The sequence below is a fragment of the Cylas formicarius genome, unplaced genomic scaffold, assembly GCF_029955315.1.
Source record: "Cylas formicarius isolate icCylForm1 unplaced genomic scaffold, icCylForm1.1 PGA_scaffold_6__28_contigs__length_40554024, whole genome shotgun sequence".
Classification (NCBI taxonomy): domain Eukaryota; kingdom Metazoa; phylum Arthropoda; class Insecta; order Coleoptera; family Brentidae; genus Cylas; species Cylas formicarius.
Genome location: NW_026844347.1, coordinates 21891325 through 21913424, shown reverse-complemented (window position 1 = coordinate 21913424; position 22100 = coordinate 21891325). Strand labels below are relative to the sequence as shown.

The following is a 22100-nucleotide window of genomic DNA, read 5'->3' as shown; positions in this document are numbered from 1 at the left end:
GCAAAAACGACGCCTTTAATGGACCAACAAAGTTTCGTCCGGGATTGCCCCCTCTGCAGTTAATATTTTACTGGGACCTTAACGTACTTCAATACGATTGGTATTCGATAATGCAAATATAGTGCTTACGAAGTGAATTGGAACAGGGATAAAGATATATTCCCAAATAAATTGTTACTCATATTATAATAAGGATTCACACCTGGCTAACAATATCCCTACAACTTTAGAAGATAGCAATAAAGGTGTATTAAATCGTGTCCTGCTCCGTTGGTATCATTAATAATGATTCAAGTTCTCTTATTAAGCGTACTTTCCAATATTTTAACGCATTTTACCTCCAGCAATAGTACGAGTCAGAAGTCGAGGCAGCTCGCTATTAAAGATTATTGATTTGATACTTGATCCGCCCTGTAATAAAAATTATTGAGGAATTAAATATTTTAAGCAAACGAATTTTTTTGATTGTGGTTTTCTTTCTAGCACATCTATTTCCAATTATAGACGAAAAAAGTGATACAAAAGTTGGTAGGTCCAAAATTATTTTTTTCGGAATTCAATTCCACTATTGACAGCAGCGGTAAAAGTTTGGACACAAGTGGCTTTAAAGAACCTTATTGGAGTCTCCCTAAAATATTTCCTAGCGCACCTCCAGAATGGCTGAGTAGAAACAGAATCGGCCTGAATTTATAAAAAATGCTTGCCGGCACTCGAACTGTTTGCTACGATTTTATTTTTGTTAATCCTGTTATCTGATATTTAATCAAGATTCGTTTTGCTGGGACCTTTTTATTGAATTTGAAAATTATCATTATATCTTGCTCGTGCTTCATTAGAACGGTATTCCATACAATCGCCTAGGTTATGTGTTTATGGTGTTCCAGTTGACTTCGTATAGACGTACAGTGCCACAACTTTCTATGTCACTAATCAACTATACTACGGTAAAAATGAAGGCGAATATATACAGCAAAAATATCCTAGCGTTTTTGCCAATCTCCCAATTTCTTATTTCCGTAACAACTGAAATCAAACAAAATCGACAAAAGAAAACTAGGTGATTAGATGATAGTGCGCGATTCTACGTACTCCACAACGTCATGGAAGTTATCTACACTGAGGGGCGAGTAATACTACTAATTCTTAGTGACGTGACACTAGAGGTCGTGTGTGGTTATTTTTACAGTTGCCAAATAGAACTCTAGAATCGTCAGTGTTTAACAGTTTCTTAGTAGTAGAAAAACTTTTTATCCGTAGTAATATTAACATTGTTCTATATAATTTCGTAGATGCCGATTAAAAAATTTGTTAGTGGTAAATGTATTAGTTTATAGTTAGTCACTAATACATTTACTAAATTGATTTACTAATATTGTAACAATTTAGAATAGATAATAGTTTGTAGCTGACTTAGTTGCGTAGCTGTTTCACATATGACAGTATAATTTTATCGATGGAATTTTTCCCGCTGGATTTAGACAATTTCTTAGAAGCTGTTTAACAAATTGACAGTCCGTGTGGATTAGATTTTAGTCGATGTTTTCTTAGAATGATATTCGAACCAAAGACTTTTCAATAGCTTTGGCCCGTATTATCATGATAGATTACTAAATCTTAGAAAGATAGCCTCGTTTAGAACTTTAGCCAAGTGTTATACGGCTAATTATAGTACACGATATTTACATATTGACATACAATTGACGTTTTTTGGCAATTGGGATCGATGGACGGTAAATGTTTGCCTGATCTTTGGTATAATTTTGAACTAAGTTGAATTTTATTAAGAAAAGTTCATGTACCCTCACCTAACTATATCTGTAGGTGTTTTTGATCAGCTATATTATTATTTTCCTAATTTGGTAGAGATAGTATCTATAAATAACATGAATATAGAGCTGATTTTTGGAATAAACGTTCATTAAAATCTATGCCCTCTTGAGTTTTGTGGTTTCTTAAATGTTTAACACCAATCCAAAGTTTAAGAGGTTTAGAACATATATGTATTTTGAAAACTCTTCGAAAATGTTTGAATTGAAACTCAAAGAAAACAGTGACATTTTTTTATTTACTTCTCGTTTATTCCATAATTAACTAAACTAATCAAAACTATAAGCTTGTATCAAAGACGTTTTCTTTTATTTGATTACAACATTATAAAATTTGAAACGGACGAACACACAATAGCACAATGGCACCATTAAATTTTAACTCTTGATGAAAAACTCTTATTGAGTTTTGTTACGAAATTTTGAAGTAGAATTAGTAAAAATAAAATTAATTTGAAATAAACAATCTTCAAAAAAAATATTCCAATTATAACATTTTAAATTCAAAATACTTAAATCTCTTTCAAAAAAATATTTTCTTATTTTTAAAAAACATCCTACTCATAAAATGTTTCGGCTTAAAGTACAAAGGTTTGCGTAGGCAATAACCATCAAACTAATCAAGTTTTACTTTGCAAACGTTTCATTTTTAAATAGGGTACAGTTCTCACATTAAATCAGGCTAAAATGACCGAAAAAACGCTCCCTAAAGTCCACGCCCATTTTTATTAAATTCGGCATTGATAAATGAGTCCGTAAATATCACGGAAATTGTCAAAAAAGTTCCCGAACGCATTTTTGTCGTCAATATTCATTCATCACCTGACCGGATTCGCTCCCTGAACCCTTCGATCCAATGGCGTCGATTGTGGTGGGACGAAAAATGTTTGCCGCCTTCATTTGTATTTCAGAATCTACGGAAAAGAAACGCCCCTCTTGTACTAAAATAGATGAAAATTTACGACCCAGTTTTTGTTTTTAATGATGGCGCAATTAAATATGTTAATAATAATTTCGCTTGCCAACCGACGCCCATGGTTTTGTGGTTCGACTTTTATTGCCGAAGTTTAATTTGAACGTCAGAATTGGGGATTTTTGCTTTTATACGTCCATCGATTGCAGGCCTTAAGGTTTGGCATGGGAGTAGATCAAGATGCAATAAAACTTGCCCCGGAAGACATGTTTTCATAAAAGGGTGGATTTGGGCGCAAGCATATTTAGTTAAAACTCTATGAGTATGGAAGACATATGATAATATGGATTCTCTGTCTTACACTCTGACCTACACAGTAACTAACTTATCGGTAGACATTTAGGCCTCTATAGTATAAATTTAGAAACCAAAGGATCAGATGTTAGTGTATGTACACGGTGTTCAATTTTTGATGTTTTCAAACGCACAGGAAGAAGATTCCTATAAAGATAGAGAGTTACCGTTTGCGCAATTCTGGGCCCTGTTAGTAATGTACTTAGTTTAGTTTTTGATGCGTAAACCAAAATTGAGTTTTTAGTAATTATTTTTTGTGATTTATTCCTTGCCCTGGCCTTTTCGAAAAAATACCGTTATCTATATTTATTTTTGAAAAATGATTTATATTGAGTTAGACGGTCTCGAATACCTATTTAATTTTTGAGTTTCCATGATTACTTTAATTCTTCGCCGTATAATTAAATTAGAGGATTATTCTAAAATATCTCACGGTAGTTGTTCATTTTCCTCCTTCCTAAATTATGAAAATTGTTGACATAGAAGGAAAAAATATAACGTACTTTCGGGAGCTTTCCTAACTTCTATGGCCGTATGTCAACCTATTCTATATTCTATATTCCATAACTTGTGAAAATTGTACCTCATCGGACTATATAATTTATAAAGTAAATTTCATATTTAAAATGGAATAAAAACCATTTCAAATTATTTTATTGGATATGATCACGAAAATTACTCATTCTTAAATTTGCTTAAAAATTTCGATTGTGATGCCTCAGTTCAAAGTAAATGTAGACAACTATTTGGAAAATTCGAAACATTAAGGAAGAAACATGACTAAAATCGCTTTCGCTATTTTATGTGTTAACGTATAACAGGGGGCTCTGAACAGTAATTTTTCACTATCTGAAGTCCTTGTACCATTCAAAAGCTTCCGTTTCCTCAAAAAGTAAGCCAGAAATACGCAATCACTAACCTCCTAACTGAAAAACCTAAATACGAAAAATTGAAAACCCCGCATTACACGTCTGCTAGTGTATATATAATAGATACGTACTAATGTAATTCCCCAAAAACTATAGTCGCGTTTTTAAGTACCCAGTGTAACATCCGAAACTTTTTTGGAATAATTTGTAGACGTCGTTTAAATAAAGTAGTTTAGATTTTTTTTAATTGACAATAACAAGAAACATTTGTTAAATAATGAGAAAAATAGTTCAATTCTTGCTAAATACCTAAAACAACGTTCTTAATTGATGCAGGAACGGTTGCAATCGAACATATGCAAATTTAATTCTAATAAAATATATTTATATTATTTATTGGAAATCGGATCGGTATGCTTTGCTTGCGCCATTTTAACGGCTACCGCGAATACTCTGTAACTATGACCTATTACGTTGTGTAGAGACAGGGATGCATATTATGTTTTAACCAAATTGCATGTGCTAACAAATTACCCTAACATCAATGCTGTAAACATGTCAAAACCGACGCCGTCACTGCACGTATCACAATTCTCACTATTACATGCACTCGTAAGGACATAATCTAAGGCGTATTTCGACCGTGATCTGGAATTTATTTCTTAAATTTTGTGAAATAAGTTTCAGCTCAAGTGGTTCTAAATACTTTGCGGATGCAGGTGCTCTAAACGCCATTGGATAATTAGGGCTACACATTACATACTTGCAACTGAATACGCGTATACTGTTCAGTAAATAGCATTTGACTTATCTAATCTTGTATTCTCTCTCTGTGTTTTCAGTTGATTTAACCAATGGACAACTGACACCGAACAATAACACTCCACTGCTGACCCAGGCACTTTCAGGTAATTAACACAAAATTATTTGCACATTTGCAGGACAGACATCGGTTTGTATGCTAATTAACCAGTAGAACTAAGTTCAGCTAAAAGATTTGATGTTTCGCAAATAATATATGGTCTCACTTTCCTTTACAGCTTGTAACGGTTTCTGCCCTTAATTATTTTTTATATAAATTTTACCAATGTTCTACTAAATATGTGCATATAAATTTTCTTTTTACAATTCCGCTTAAAATGTATTGAAAATAGTGCGCAATTTTTAACTTCCAATTCAATTGAACGTCTATTTTCAATATTAGTGTGGCATACCAAAGAAAATATCCAAACTTCCTAACAATGCCCATTCTTTCAGAGACTAAGAATAATTAATAATCATTAAACATTTTTACATCATACTGAAAGTGAAGTATATTTTCTCTGCACACGTGCGGAATATTATCAAAAACAATTATTCGCTAAGACGAAGTTGGGGATTATCTTGGCGAACTTAGTTTAAATTGAAAAACTAATATACAAAGTGACAGAACAATTCCCATTGACGTGTTCCCATGGAATTATAAAGCTCACTGTATATTTGGGAAACATAAAAAAATGTTAATAATAATTACATTCTTGCGTGCTTTATGAAAAATTACGGTCATACAATAGGTACAAATTGTATACTTCATACTTAACACGAATACGAAAACTTAACTTTAATTCAATGCAAAGCGGATGTAAACTATCAAATAAATTCATTATATGTAGTATATATGTTTGCTTCATGGTTTGTTTGCTGATTAGTAGTTTTTTAATAATCATATCATTCATGTTAGAAGAAATAGATTTTTTTTATCGGATAGAGGTATATGTTTCGCACCAACAAAACTTTTAATGCATTGAAGTTTCTTATGTGAACTTTTGCAGCCAAAATGCAAATTAAGTTACTAAATACAAACACTTGTCATTGAATATCTGTGTCTATCGTATTGTGCCCCATTCGATTACGATTCCTTTCATTTTTTGGAATGGTCTTGAGCTTTTAAAAGATTTATGCGACCCTTTTTTAAATCGTTTTGATATTAGTGTGCGCCCATGAGACATTGCGAAATACAAAAGGATTTGAATAATTAGAATCTTGAATGTCCCCTGAGCCTGCTCATCCTTAATATCCATTTCCAAATAACTAATAACTACCAAATTGAGATTTTTATATTTAAATTATAACGTTAACATTTTGTAAGTTACCCAGCTTTGAATTTACTTTGATAGCTTTAAATAATGTTAAATCTGGATTGGTACATTTGAAAGGAAAGCAAATATCACTGTTTTATACAGGTTGTTTCAAAAAACATGCACCAAAGCTCAGCTGGAATTTCGTCAACCAAAAGAAAAAAATTTCACATAAACGTAGGTCCGGAAATACTTAGTTTCCAGAATACGAGGTGAATGTTGTGCGAAAATTCTTACGCCTTCGTAGGCAATGTCTCCGAAATGTAGTTATTGCCACCATAAATCACTTTGATCATTTTCTTTAGTATTAATTTTTTTGAACTAAGTTTATTGTGATCAAAAAATAAATGTTGATCAAAATACGTTATGTCAATTGTCATGATTTTTATTTAACGAGGCAAAACAACAACTTATGAGGTATTGTTATCTAGTTCAACAAGATAATAGCCGTTTATTAGTATAAATCCCATTCACATGAACTATTCTTTTTTGCTGATGATAATAAATAAAAGGATATGTTTTGACATATTACTTTAACACTTGACCAATACTTAAAAAAAATTACCAATAAATGAGTAATAATAATAATTATTATTATTATGATAATAATAATAAATTGTTTAATAGCCTCAATATTTTACCTTAAGATAACGCTAGATTCTACTGAGTACAGGACGCTTTACTTTAATTTAATAATATTCGATGATTCTTCAGATGATGTCGATGACGCTGATGAGGCTTGCGCTGGTTGTAGCGACGAGTATTCCAAAACCACAAAATCTGACGACTGGGTTCAATGCTTACGTTGCTCCAAGTGGTTTCATGATTCCTGTTCCAAGTTTGTTAACTTTTGCGATGAATCTGGTTTTCTGATGTGCAAAACAAAGTGAAATTTTGGCCAAAAAACTTTTTTTTTATTGCGCCAACTCACCTCAGCGAGATGGTTTTTGTAAACTATTTTTATTTTTTTCAAGAATTGAAACATTTATTTTTATATTGATTTTATATATTTTATACGCATTTCTAACTCGATAAAGATTCGTTTTAAAAAGAAACTGCAGTTATAATTTGATTCACAAATATATTAACATGAAATTTCAAAATCTGGGCCATCTATCCTCGAATTACTATAAATTAAATTTAAATTTTGGATAATTAAAAAAAAATGAGATTATCATCATACATTTGTGATAGAATTCATAACATTTAATTAAGTTTGAGTTACAGAACTCGTCTGCTACTTTAAGTGCTATTTATTTTGCAAATAACCCAGATAAAATAAAATATATTATCCTGGCCAACAAAAATAAACTGATCAAAAGAAGGGAACAGGAACCAAGATAATGGATTGCGTTTAATTTAAGTTGCTTTTACATAAAGCTTTTAAACTTAGTCAATAACTGTGGGACAATTTTCCGCTAACCAATTAAACAATTCATAGCCGAACTCTTTATATGTTATAATATTTTTCATTTCAGCAGAAATTATATTATATAATTTATCTTTTTTTGCAATTGGTTGTGTTAAGTTTTCTTTCGTTTTTTCTCTAGTAAACTTATCATAAGGGATGGGGTTGTTGAATAATTTGTTTTTTCTCATATGAATCATAATTACTTTATAGTATTGTTAGTAGTGCAATACTTAAAAAGCTGATCTGAGTGAGAGTATCGATTAAATTGAAATATAACTTTTTTCTTTTTTGAATTACGTCCAATGCTTTAAGATTACTTTATACGCACCGCCCCAGTCGATAATGCCGTATAGTAAAAGTGACTGGACCAACCGAAAATATAAGGAAAGATTTTCTTTTATTGAAAGAATTGGTCTCGTTTGGCAAAACTGCATCAACGGTGCAGTAAAGTTAAACACACTGAACTTTTTGTGCACACCGAATATCTAACCGATAGTCGTGGACTTAGCCTCGATTGAGCATGTAAATTGCTATTCTGCAAACTTTGTTAGTAATAACCAAATTTTTAAAATAAATAAGAACTAAAAGTTCAGATTGTTTTGACAACACACATGTGTGTTATCGAAACAATTGTCATGTAAAAATATATAATTTCGTAAAAATCTGAACTTTTAGTTCTTATTTATTTTGATAAATGGATTTTCATCAAGTAAAAGCCACCTTAGTTCAACATAATTTTGCTTTACAATTTAAATTTATGGATTATCAGAAAGTGCACGAGTGACAAAATTATCGTCCTGGAAATTATCAGAAAACGCGTCCTTTACAATGAGAGAGAACGTACAGTTCCTAGTGAAACGGGATATTCCGGACGCAAATCGACACTTATTGATCGTCGCCCCTTAACCCGTCATAATTCATCCCTCTCCACGGAATTTCGTTCGGTCCGTAAAAAAGGGAAAACGATACGGCCCGATAGTTTTTCATCCTCTTTTGTTCGTCAGACGTCCGGGCAGTCTCGGAGCACTTTGTTAGGTGTCACTTTCAGTGAAACAAACTTTGCTCGAACCATTAAACCCGTTTTCGGTCCTCTCTCGCGACCATCGTAAATCATGCGGCGAACAAAACGGATCTGGGTGGCCGAGACTGAGAAGGAAAACACATTCAAATCTAAAGCCCCCCACTCTGGCTATAACGAATTTGTGGTATTCAACAGGAGAAGTTAACTACTACTCTTTTACATACTTTTACAGCGTCAAAGCAAATAGTGTTATAAAACGTCACTAAAATATTCAATCTTAATTTCATGTCAAAAATTTCACGGTGTTGAAATATTAATATCAGGTGAAGTGGGTACTTAGGAAGGTCCGTACTTTAAGATAACCCAACTATGCATTGAGGTGTACGCAAAGTGGCACTTTAATGTCTCAATACTGCCGCGAGCTACCGATATTTTAGTCACGAGTTTAGGAGCGATCGGATGTTTACATATAGACTTACAAAACACTGATTGTAATTTACTTTTGTTAACCCCTCACTCCTTAAAGTGGCGTTTATTGAGAATAAAACTAGGTAATATAATAAAATGGTAGCCAACGAACTGATAAAATAAATAAAAAATAAACAAAATAAGAACAGTTTTTGGAACAAAACAAACTATACACAAGTGGTGTCAAGTCATATTGTATCATGCGTTCCTTCTCCGTAATCAATCCAATTTCAAAATAGAGAATATTGTGTTGCCGTATAGATTTTCCAAAAGATATAAAAAGTCAGTCTAGAAAATAATTAAGAAGAATGAGCAACCCCACATTAGTGGAATGGGAATATATTTTTCAAAAAACAATTAGTTTTAAAAACTATGTAACAATTAAAATTAATTTTCTTTAAAATGTATACATTTTTTATAAAGTCCTAATACCCAATTTTGTTTTAAAAATGGTTATGTTTCTAGTTTGGGATAAATGGCATTCCAATCAATCTTAAAACATTGCTTAATCTGACGCCGGAGATTGTTTCTTATGTTTGGAGAAACAGTAATAGTTCATTCAACATAATGTAGGATTGAGAAATCATTTATCTGATGAACATAAAAAACAGATTGGTACGTATGGTAAAGTAATTTTCAAGTAAAGAAGTTGAGAGAAGGTAATCTAAATCTAAATCTAAAAATTATCTTTATTTCATGCGAAGGATAGCACTAGTAGAAAGAAAACTATCTTCCATTCCCTCCTTTTTGCACTGGCGGAGTTTGAAATAAATCCCGTTATTTCAATATTTCTGGAAATAACGTTCTTTCTGAGTGGTGTGAAACTTGCAAACAAAATCCCGCACATAATACAGATTGCCTTTTTTTTTTAGGATTTTATATCTACCATATATAATTTTTTGGTTATTATTAGAGCTCCTAGTCGACAAGTCTCAACTCGTACAGAATTCTCATAGTCCGCAAATGAATTGCCATAAGCATTGAATTGTGTGTTAGTCGACATGATGAGATTTAAGAATGAGAAGGTTAGTTTTGACATTCTGTGTTCATTCTGAAATTCCAATCTTAAGTAATCTCAAACACTTAATGAAGATGTCCAAAATAGCAACTGCCAAGTTTTGATTAGATTTTAAAAGCTCCTCGTCTTTATCATAAGTACAAATGATTTTTAATCACTACAGTCACATATGTGAAAAATAGTTCCCTCACGGACTGTTGTTAAAAAAGTCTCAGCTTCTTGCGACCACGATATCTACCCTATTAAAAAAAATGCTTCTTTATTTTGCGTTTTACAATCAATAACATTCAAATGTCTACATTTGAAACGCCGATAGAAGCGCTTGTAATGATAATCATTCAAATGGTGTGAAATGGTCTTTCTTTGCAGTGATGAATAACTACCAAGCCGCGGCCGCCGCCCAGGGTTTCGGCCCGCCTGCTTCACCACACGCGGCTGCCGCTGCGGCCGCCCAAAACGCGTCCAGGGCCGCCGGATTCCCCGCCGCATCCAGTCCCGGACCGGCCATCGATATGTACAGCAGCAGCGGTGCCGGTCCTGGAGACAGCGTTGGCTACGTACAGGCAGCTAGTCCGCAGCCGTCCAGCTTTCCGGCCATCGCTGTCAGTCGGGCGCCACTTAACTATAGTCCGGTAAGTAGATTGATAAACTTTGCAGTTCGGTAAGATTTAGTTAGGTTTGCTGTTCCATAACCGTTCGTTTTGTCGTATTATCAATGTCCTGTCTTTTCACCATTGCCGGGATTGTTTTGTCATCTAACTGTTGATCGTTGGTTTTGCAATAGGTCTGGACACTTCACAAAATGTTTCCAATCATATGCCTTAGTGGAATATTTTGTCGGCGCCTTATTTTCTGAAGTTTCGGGCTCTGGTGCCAATAACAGCATGACTTGTTATCTCGTTCATCAACTTAACCTTCAGCTGGCGTAGTGGTCTTCTTGATCAAGTTTTGTTCTTTGTTATGAACTTAACTGCAGCGGTGTTGTCTATCCAAAAAAAAACAACCATTCAAAGAACCAAAAAACACTAACCATTGGCAGAACAGCTACGCTATATCTATTTTTGTATCATTCCGGTGTCACACTGGTACAGTATGACTACACCATCTATCATTAAAAATTACCTTCTACCCGGGCTATTGTTAAAGATGTGAAATTCAGCTACCGCATCTTCAGATACGAATCGATTATAAGTGGTAAAAATGCTAGATACAACCCGCAACAAAAACTGTTCTTGTTGGCACTTCCTCCCTCTAAAGAACTCGCTTGCTCAAGCGGTTTAAAAATAACTCGTGTGAAAAATCAGTTTTTAAACAACAGACAACCAGCTGCATTCTTTCGGCTAACCAAAACTAATCTTGCAGCGTACCGAACTGCATTTCAAAATTCGATTTCAAAAAAATGAAGTTTGTCATTTCAAATCTTGCATTCAATCGGTAAGACCTTATTACGTTGACATATAAATTCGACAGTTTTTATTCTGAAGGTGGCATTTTTTCGGCAGTATTTTCTCAAGATAGACACAGATCGCGTTACATGTTGTGAACAAAAACGAGTTAAAACTTCGCTAGTTTGCGAAAAGTGGTGATAACAGGCGAAAAGTGAAGGTTACTGTGTGAAAGTTACAGGCATACATGGAAACCATTTTCTTCTTTACGACAATATCATCGCCGTCTGATGCGCATCAATTTTACAATATTACGACCCTTACCCTATTTTATCTTAATAGCTATATGACTAATGTGAGAGCTACTCTACATTGAATTATATCGAAGGCCGTAAAAAATTATTAAATAGAAACAAGTTTTTTACTTAGCTACGCCTTCTCGTGCGGACTTGCGACAAACAGAACCATATTATGTCCGAATCTTTTTGAGCACAGAGTATGGCTCAAAAGTATTTCAATAATCCATATGCGAAAAATTAATTGTCATTTACTATTTGACTATTTTTATTTGGCGTTTTGGTTTCATTCCATTTTGTATTATATCAATTTTTTAATTAACTTTAATTTGTTTAACATGAAAAATTGTTTACGGACACATGAAAATTTGCCATTTACATATTCCAACTGTAGCTAGACATCGCATATCTTATAATAAGTCCGTTACAATTATACTAATAAAACATAATTCTATGATATGTTTTGCAATATAAACAAATTCTTCGGAATCAAGAATCTTAAAATCAGTTAACACCAAATTTTCGCAACCAATCGCTTTTACAATCTCTTAAATATACATTTTGCCTAAAATGTTTTTACCCAAGCGATTATTTTTCAGTAATACCTTATTCATTTTTGCCCGGAACGTTTCTCGGTAACCATTAAAACGCCCTAAATTCCCTATAAATTTAATATCAGGCCAGAGCGTTATAAATACACATTAAAATCCATCTGCATAATCATTAACGTCGAATAATTAGGTAATAATTTTCGATTTTAAGCGCTGTTGTTTATTCAATAAGCAGTTTTGAATCTATTTTTAGGGTGACTTCATATTTTTGGTTAATTTAGATAACGTACAATATAATTCCGAACTCCTCTATTGCTTTAATTGAGTAATCGATAACACAGAAGGCGCACGTTTCTCGAAATTTTATAAAGATGTTGCGGGTTCGCGATTAATTTTTGTTTCATTTCAAGCTAGTGATATTATTAATTATTACTATTATTTTGTTTTATATTTTACGTTTTATTTTTTATTAATAAATCGATAAATGTTCTGAATAAACTCTGTTCTTTGCTCCCCAAACGTTAGAGTTACTACAAAGTTAATATATGTTCAAAAAATGTTCCGTATTCATTAAAAATTTTGAAATCTTTACATTACATTAATTTCAACAATAATCCATCCATTTACATTTACCAGTCATCCAAAATTTGAGGTGGAGTTTTACCCGTCATCGTCATGGCGTAAATTATTTTGGTTCCAAATTCTATAATCATTGCTTTTCTTTTTTACAATAGAATAAATATTAAAATCTGAATCTTTCTATTTTAAAATTTACTTTTCCTGTTTCTTAAATAATTATCGAACTGTAAAATTTAGTGGTCTTGGTCGTATCCGATTCACGCTGTTCCAAAAATAGTTGACATGTATTCGAATATGACTTTAGTTGGACAGTCAACTATATATCACTTGTGCTCGAGGATAAACGCGGCCCCATCAGGGTATCAAAGAGAAGTACAGAAAAATAATACACTCGTATTACTTAAAAAAGAAATACCTACCTTGGAGGACCACTCAAGGAAATTTGAAAAAATACCTACGTCTTATTGTAAAAAATGACATCATTGGTTGGATTACTTCAAATAAAAACCAATTCAAAAATATATACTCAGAATGTAAGATTGTAAGTTTGAATAAACGAAAAAACCTCTTTGCAAATAAATGTACTGGGTGTTTTCTAATTGAATGTCACCTAAAAATTATTTTTACAATCTCCAATCATTTGTAAAGAAATTTAATTTCTTGATTTTTTTCAGTCCGATGTACGGTTTTCGCTTAAAAATATAAAAACCTTTTCTCCGCATGGTCATAACAATATCGTTAATATGACAGCATGCAGAAGAATTGGTTTTAGTTTTTAAGTGAAAACCGTGCGACGGACTAAGAAAAGAGATCAATTCAAATCAAATGTCAGTATTTTTCTTAAGGAAATCAGTGGCGTGCTGTCTATGAACAAATAATATTTTTTTAGTTTTTAGTTGCCAATTAGTGTCCTCCAGAAAAAAAAATAGGAAACTGTTCTTTTTACTTTTTAAAATTTTAAGCAAAAAATAATAATATAAAATAAATAATAATATAAATAAAAATGACCATGCAGAGAAGTGGTTTTTATTTTTTTTAAGTCAAAACCGTACATCAGATTGAAAAAAGTTAAAAAACTAATTTTCTTTTGAAATGATTGAAGATTGTAAGAATAACTTTTTTTTAAGATGCCATCAATGTCTGCCAAAATAGAAATGATGTAAAAAAATGTAGTACACATAGATCATTTCATTTTTGAAAATGTTGCCAATCCTGAATCCCAAAAGTTAAGATGGACCCAAAAATCGCTCTCTTAGTTATTGACATTCAGTTATAAAACACCTTGTATAACGGTACTTTGCCTTCCGCAATATCACTATGACTTGGTATGTGCGCAAGTAAAAGGGTTTATAGCTAGACATAACACCACTTTTAAAATGAGGGACGTTGAAACCCTCTTGTAAGACAGTGGACTATGAAAAATTAAGTACGTGGAACGTATGATTTAAATAGAAGATAGAATATGGGAAGCTGATAACATCCATGTATAGCCCCTTATTATTTCTCTGAACTATAGTTCATTTTACTATTCGCATCATGATCGAAATTTACCAATGAAGTTGTATTGTAAATAGTACATTTTGTTTATTACAATTTATCTATTTTCGTAATATTCTTATTTCTTTCTTTTAGTTTTTATTTACTTGATCATAGAATAATTAATATTTCAATTATTTGTCCATCTATGTAATTATAATCATGTATAATTATTATTATATTTATTATTCCAATAAACCACTCGCTATAGCATTACTTTCATTCACTAAACTCTCCTTTCTATTTTGTGCAAATTAAATTAGTGTGACCCTAAATTAAGGAATAAAAAACACTGAAACGGAATTTATCGTAGAATATCATTCTAATTTATCTGAACTTTATAATCCTTAAGTTGTGCACCCTGTCATTGCAAATCTTTATTTTATTACTCTCTCACATTAGGAGTTGCTACGGAGCAAAAAAAAAATCGATAAAAAAGCTAAAATTATCTTTTTTTTTTAATTTTTTAAAAAATATTTGAACTTTTACTTCTCTGCTAAATTTGAAGTTGATATCTGCAAATTTAGAACATTAACTTCTTATTTAGCACGGAATATCGGGAACACAGTGTACAATCGGTGAAAACCCTAAATATAAAAGTTTTTGCTGTCTATGCGGGGTATATCTCAATATAAAAGAAAGTGATATCTGAATCATAGTTTTTCAGTTATAACCAATTTTCAATAATAGGGGGACCTATTTTTGTTTTTTTTTTAAATTTGCGGCGCACTCTGTATATTTTTGAAAAAGTATCAAGAATAAAAGTTTATGGAGCCGTATCTTCTGCATCTTTTGGTCTCGTGAACGGTTTTTGAAAATTGATGTTTTTTGTACACCCTGGCACACACGATTTTTATTTTTTTTAGAATACTTCCCGACCACCCAGCCTCCCCCCCCCATTTTCAATAAGTTCCGTCACGGGGCAAAGCTGCATATATGTGCCAACTATGAAGTCGATTGCTTCAAATTTCGGACACTTATCGTTTTTCATAGCAATGTCCCAAAAACAGTCGAAAATCGCGAAAAAAAGATGGATACGGGCGTCGGATCGACATTTCTTATAAGCTTATTGTGCCTCGTGGAGGGTTAAAAATGAGGCAAATTTTAATTGTGTAGCTCCAACGGTTTGAAAGTTATTCAGGAAAAACCAAAAGACGAGAACGGAGCAGGATTTTTGAAAGTAACAAGCACTAATATTTTTTCCTAAGGATAAGTGAAAACAAGCAGTTGAAAGAACAGATCATATTGAAGTTGCTATTAAAATCTGTAAAAATTTTAAATATAGACCGAATAGGCCAGATCTAGTGCCGAAAATAGCAAATTTGTTAAACAGTTGTAAAAACTAATGTAAAGTCATCTTAACGCGCACCAGATATTTAATTAGAAATCGCCTTAGGAAACAAGTCAGAAAATTGAAAAGTGAACTCTGTAGATTATTACTGGTTATACGAACATTCTTTTTCATTTGTTGTTTTACATATTAAATAAAAAATACGTTTTCGATTTTGGTATTTCTTCCTTTTTTCCTTACCATTGTCTTAATATTTTACGATGTCTTGGCTTCATTTGACAAGACTAATGGCCCAATAAGTTCTTGTTGTCCAGTATCATTTGTTCCAGGAAAAGGAACTATCTTGCAAAAATTATTATAGAATCTTCTTCTATTTCAGGGCCCGCTTATTCCGGCCGCCTTTACAAATGGCTATCACTGAGCTGCCGCCTACCGACCGTACAGAGTCGTCGCGGCCCATATTCCGCTCCCTATCGGCAGCTACAGCTGTGATTGCGTCATCACAACCAAACCTGCACTTGTACATTCACCTCTATATGTATATTGATAATAATATATTAATTACTATTTAGCACCCGCTGAGCGGTTACCACTCGTTGTTGTATATGTTTGGTGTTTGCCAATCGCTTTCCGCCAGCCGACGATTGCCGAATTGCCGACAGGAAGTCCGCCTTGAAAACACTCGGTAAGTTAGGTTATCTTGTGTGGCCGTACAGGCATTTTAAAATTCGCGATGCGGTCTACTAAAACGCATAAGTAAGATACTGGCGGTCGGAAATAGGAAGGGTCGATTTATAAACTTGATTTAGCCGTTCCATGCGGTCACCGTTGGCAGTTAAGATTAGTTTATATATTTTCATTCTAACCTTACTTTTGATGCTTGTTTCTAGAAGAAACAGTAGCTATCTATAAGTGCAAGAAATAATAGTTATCCTATTATATTCTACGAACTTTTTTTATTTTAAAACGTGTTTTTTTCCAAAATGTCTTTTTATTTTTGGATTTATGTTGAATTATTGAGCTACCTTTAAGTCAAACCATGTTAGTTACCCAACAGTGTTTTATTAAATAAACGTGAAATATTTCTTGTAAATAAATGGCAACATAATTTCTCCTACTAATATAAATTGTTACCTTATAAATAATATAATATATATATATATATATATATATATATATATATATATATATATATATATATATATATATATATATATATATATATATATATATATAATATATATAACATAAATATAAGTGACATCTAAATATTTTATAATTGGCTAAATCCACCTTATGTTATATCATCAAAACATAAATCGGGCTAAACGTAAGATCCTCGTCTTTATCGATTCGGCAACTGTCGTAATGGCGGCTTACCCCCTCCACCAAACACAGCACTATATTGGTTAACACTTTGCGTTTCTAATTACATATGATATATTACAGGGTATCTCTATAGGATACATTATCCTTACATATTATTAATTAAGGACCAATCGGGCAAATACCTCGGTCGTTCGACCGATGAGACATTGCCGTGGTATAACTTTTCGGTTTTGTTTTTTAGTAGATCGCTAATTTGAGGAAGTTTTGCACCTGAAAACATCGTAAAAGGTAGCGCCGGGTAGTTTAAATGGAATCGGGTTGAAACGAAATTTGATATTATTCGCTCTTGGTCTAATTTACTTTTTGAGGATATTGATGGACTCAATTTTTTTTTAACTTGGTGCCATAATTTTTTCTTGAAAAACTAAGAAATTGCATTAGATATTCAATTGTAACTAATAAAGCGCAAAGAATTTACTATTCAACCAATTTTTATTTTTCAAGTTGTTTATTAATTGTTTTACTAATTACTTTGGGAATATTCTTAACACATTGCCAGAGAGCGATGACGAATTTGACAATATTTTTTTATTCATTAAACATAATTTCTATTGTACGTGATACAAAATGTACCCAGTACCTAGATTTTGTGGAATATTTATTACAAATTATGTTATGATTTTTCAAGTTTTAAGTTTCAAGATAGGGCAAAACTTACATTTGCCAAGTTGGATGTTTTTCAGTGCAAAGCCGCTTTAAATTGCGTATAGTTCATTTTTAACCGGCTAGTGTTGTTTTATATAAAGAATTTTATTTCATTGATATAGTATGTTATGGTTATTATTTAATATATTCTAAAAATCATATTATTGTAAGTAACTTTTCATTGTGTTAATCTTCGCTCCGGCGCGGTACGTATACAAAAAGAAAATATTAATTTGATAATATTTTTAAGATATTTGTATATATTTATTGTTACTGGAACGAACCACGCAGATTAATTTTATCGTTTTTAATCGCAGACGGGCTCGGGGGAGAGTTTTAACCATAAATATAAAGCTATTTTTTTAACAGAAACTTAGTTATCAGTACATATATATATTTTTCTTTGTTGTATTTGTCTATACTTTGAATAGATTAATGTTAATTAATATTTCCCCACCGGCCGCGCGCGCAAACGTATGTAAATTTTTAAATATTTAGTTGCACAAAAATAATCACGAAAAGTTGATCACGCTTCGTTTTACGGAATGGCTTGGTGCTTGCGATTTTTTTAAACGTATATAACCAACGTGTAATCTGTGTGGTCCGGCGATACTATTCAATATAGCTTCTAGATTTTAATCCTATCCGTATTTTCCCTCATAGTAAACCTAGATCTGTCTAATTGTTAGGCTAGGCGAGATCAATTTTAAAAATTATAATATATTAATGTTTCTTGTTATATTGTGAATATTCTATATAAAAAAATGTCGGATAACGGACGCGTTGAGAGTTATTCATACAATACATGTGCGCGTTTCTGTGGTTATTATATATTATATAAAATTTATAATTATTATTTTAGGTACGGCGTCCGTTATTCCGAATCTAATTTTTCCACGTGGTTATAAGGTGTTATTCATTTTATTTTGTTTTTATTTATACATTTCGCCGGTAACGGGCTTGTTGACGAATGTGCGGCGAAGCTAATAAAAAATTGAATTTTAATAAATTACCGCTTTTCTAAACAAAATTGTGCAACCAGAAGCAATTGTTAAAACTCCTCTCCTTTTTTGTATGCCCTGCCAGGATAAACGCACAAAATTGTTATTATTAACTAATTTTTTGCTTTTATTTCCTTTATTATCTGCTAAATCATTCAGCTCTTAAATGGAAAAAGCAAAGAAAAATCATTTAATTTCAAAAATATGTTTTCGAATTACAAAGAAACACATTTATCGGAATAGGCCACTTTTGTTCTCAAGTAATTTAATATTATCAATTTTTTATGGCTCGTCCTGTATAGAAAAAATGTCCGACTGAGTCCAGATTGCTCGTGTAACGTTTCCTCAGTACAAAAACAACCACGATAAGTTAATCACAGTAATATATATATATATAAATATATAGTCCGAAAGCGGGATACAGGGGGAACCAATTTTTCGAGTTCATTTCGGTTAATTCAGCGACTCTAGCAGTGAATTTTTATACGTTTTTCTACATTTAGTTGACCTAAACGCGTTGAAAGTTGTAGTCGGGTGCGGCACGCTTGAAGTGGAAAAAAATATTGGGGCGCCCTGTATAATGTTACCGTCGCCAGGTTTACGTTGCCGGATTACCACCGGGTTCACAGTAGAAGAAATGGTCAGTACTAGGAGAATCGTAGGTATTTACATAGGCTACGAAATCAAAATGCGAATGTGAAATTCAATTGATGTACCTGAGTGACTATTATTTAAATTTAAAAGGGTCAGTTTAATATAGTTTCTTCCGCATTATTTAGATTTAAGTTTAAGTGTAATCAAACATTTCTTCCATTACAAAAATCGAAAATTTAGTTTTTAGTCACATCAATCGTATGATAGGATTCCGAGTTACTGAAGCAGCCTCAAATGTATTACAGCAAGATATTAACACAGTGGATCATAATAAATTTTGAACTTTTCCGAACGCCCGAGGGATCAACAACACCTGTTCAAGTTGCGGTAGTAATGATATTCAATAAGTAAGTTTCAATTAGTTTTAATAAAAACGTTAGCAAGTTCTTTTGACCAAAGTTTGTTTAATATATATTATTTCAAACAAACTTTCGACAAAGACAAATCTTTTAACCTCTGAATACGGCCTAAGAAATAGAATGCGCTAAGCATTACTTAAATACCAAAATTTAACATCATAACATATTGGGAACCCATCACCTTAAAAAAGAGTGTTAAATAGAGATTTTGCCATTTTGCCAATAAATTTTCTTCTTCATTTATCAGCATCTAGTTTGGGATCTGAATATTCCGCCACAACTTTCTTATAACCCTACTCGTCGACATATTGGAAAAAAAGCGCTGAAATCGAAAAACATGTGTGGACTAACAGCCCGGTTATCTTTTCCGTTGTCGGTTTTTAACCTGGTGCGTTTTAAACCCAGCGTCGTATTGAATTTCGCCATACCATCCATTGAACAATAGAGATAATCTGCGCGTTGAGCTCTTGACGCGCATGTTTTTTGGCGTCGGGTGTTTTACTCTTATCTAAAAAAGAATAATTCAATTTTGTTAACTAAATAGGCACTCGATTGTGTAAACCAAACAAAGAACAGATATCAAATATTACTATTTCATGTTTTTTGAAATTTGAAGTTGTTTTTGGGGACCTTTTTCTTTTTTATAACTATAAGATCATTGATAAACACTATCTAAGGAATATTGAATCGATGGTTCTTAAATTTCGTCAGTTACACCAGCCAATTAGGTTTAGGTTTAGTTATACGGTGTTCAAGTTTTGGCGACGTCTGTTCAAATTATCGAGTGTAATATGGGGTAATCGACATTTTAAGCAGACTATTTCAGTTTGCAACATGGTTATGTCGCGATTCCTGTGATCAGCTGGTATAGATAAATCATATAACTGCTTCAACCAAAATCATTATAAGCGACAAATGTGTTATAAATAAATAAGCATTTAAATGTTCTAACTGTTTTTGTTAAGTGCAAAATAATTTTCCTACGTTAGGGCAACTCTTACCAAAGATGAAGAAGCCACTTCTACTCCAACGAACTATTTGCGGGCAGTTTTGTTTATAGCTTAGCGATCTATTTTAATCTGTAGATAGGGTAAAAAAATTGTCGATGCCAAATAATAACAAACAAAAAGTCTTAACGCGTTAGATAACCAATTTCCAAAGAATCGGAGGCGTAAACGTGGCGCGGCAACAAAACGACTGGCACATAGATAAAAAATATTGTAGCGGGTAGGAATCAAACGTTTCCGTGAAACGTTTTCGATTTTAGGTATAAGTGACCTCAAACGCAAGGAGTTGAGGCCTCTCGGATGGATAACTTATAAAAATGACGTCAGAACAATACGGTATTATTTCGTCTAGGTGAATTAGGTAGGTAGTATTTGGTCGACGCACGAACAAGGTATTATTTTTTGGGTGAAAATGTCAATTACGAAAGTGATTCGAACGGTCAAAGCTGATTTGTAGGATCTCATTTTGGCATCATTTTTCATAATGTGGATTCGAAAACAATTATTCGGGATCCTAAATCGTTGTGTTGTATTCGATCAGCAAAATGTACTGACGATGACGGGTCAGTGCAAAAAATTAACCGATGAGTAATGACCAAAGGTATATAAAAATGTCAATATTTAATGTCAATGCGGATTACTTTTTGCGTTTCCACGGTATTTTATAATATTGTGTCAGTGCAGAGCAATACGTAGTTAGTAAACAAAAAGTAAAAACAAAAATGTACATGTTTCCGTTCATATATTTTGATATCTATAAATCTGTGTTATTTTTGCATTAAGTGGTAGAGATAAGTTAGCAAAAGACAAACTATTAGAGGATCGGTCCATGGGGTTTTCATCCCAAAGTTAAGGAATTTTTATTTATGTTTAGGTATTTGTGTTGACTGATTTCTTCTTCCTTTAGATTGCCCGATAATTAAATTTGTTTAAAACTTTCAAATCAAAGGTTTTAAGGGACAAAGTAAAGATTTATAATATAAGCCCCTAATCTACAATCAAGAAATTTACATACTCGTTTTGTTCCCGTATTTTAAAATTGCAATACTCCCTCCTAACAGGAAAAGACGGAGATGAATATCTATAAAATTTATATTTTTTAAAATTAAAAATTTGGACCAATACTAAAAAAAATGTAGCTTTCTGCCACTGGGAAATCTATCGAAGAAAAACGCAGTCCAATTCGAGAGACGATATTATTAATATAATTGTAACGAACTAGAAACGGTTGAAGACGGGTAAACAAGCATGTAAAAAAAATGAACGCCTACAAACTAGGTAGAAAATTTTAAAGAAAGTTGTACTAATATAGTTACGTTTTCCCCATTGATTTATATAATTTCGACAAAGATGATCTCAATGACGCGGTAGATGTTTCTTTTATCGATACGTTATAGGTAGAACAGCTTT

The 22100-nt window shown here is 32.5% G+C and overlaps 1 protein-coding gene across 2 annotated transcripts in view; it reads left to right on the top strand.

Moving 5' to 3' along the window:
* Positions 1-21731, top strand: part of LOC132702933 (RNA-binding protein Musashi homolog Rbp6) — an 838217-nt gene extending 816486 nt beyond the window's left edge. For both annotated transcript variants that reach the window (XM_060671809.1, XM_060671808.1), the window contains 3 exons: positions 4805-4870; positions 10367-10629; positions 16015-21731. In XM_060671809.1, coding sequence (XP_060527792.1) covers positions 4805-4870; positions 10367-10629; positions 16015-16056 — 371 coding nt within the window. In that variant the 3' untranslated portion in view covers positions 16057-21731. The remainder of the gene's footprint in view (positions 1-4804; positions 4871-10366; positions 10630-16014) is intronic.
* Positions 21732-22100: the final 369 nt, after the last annotated feature.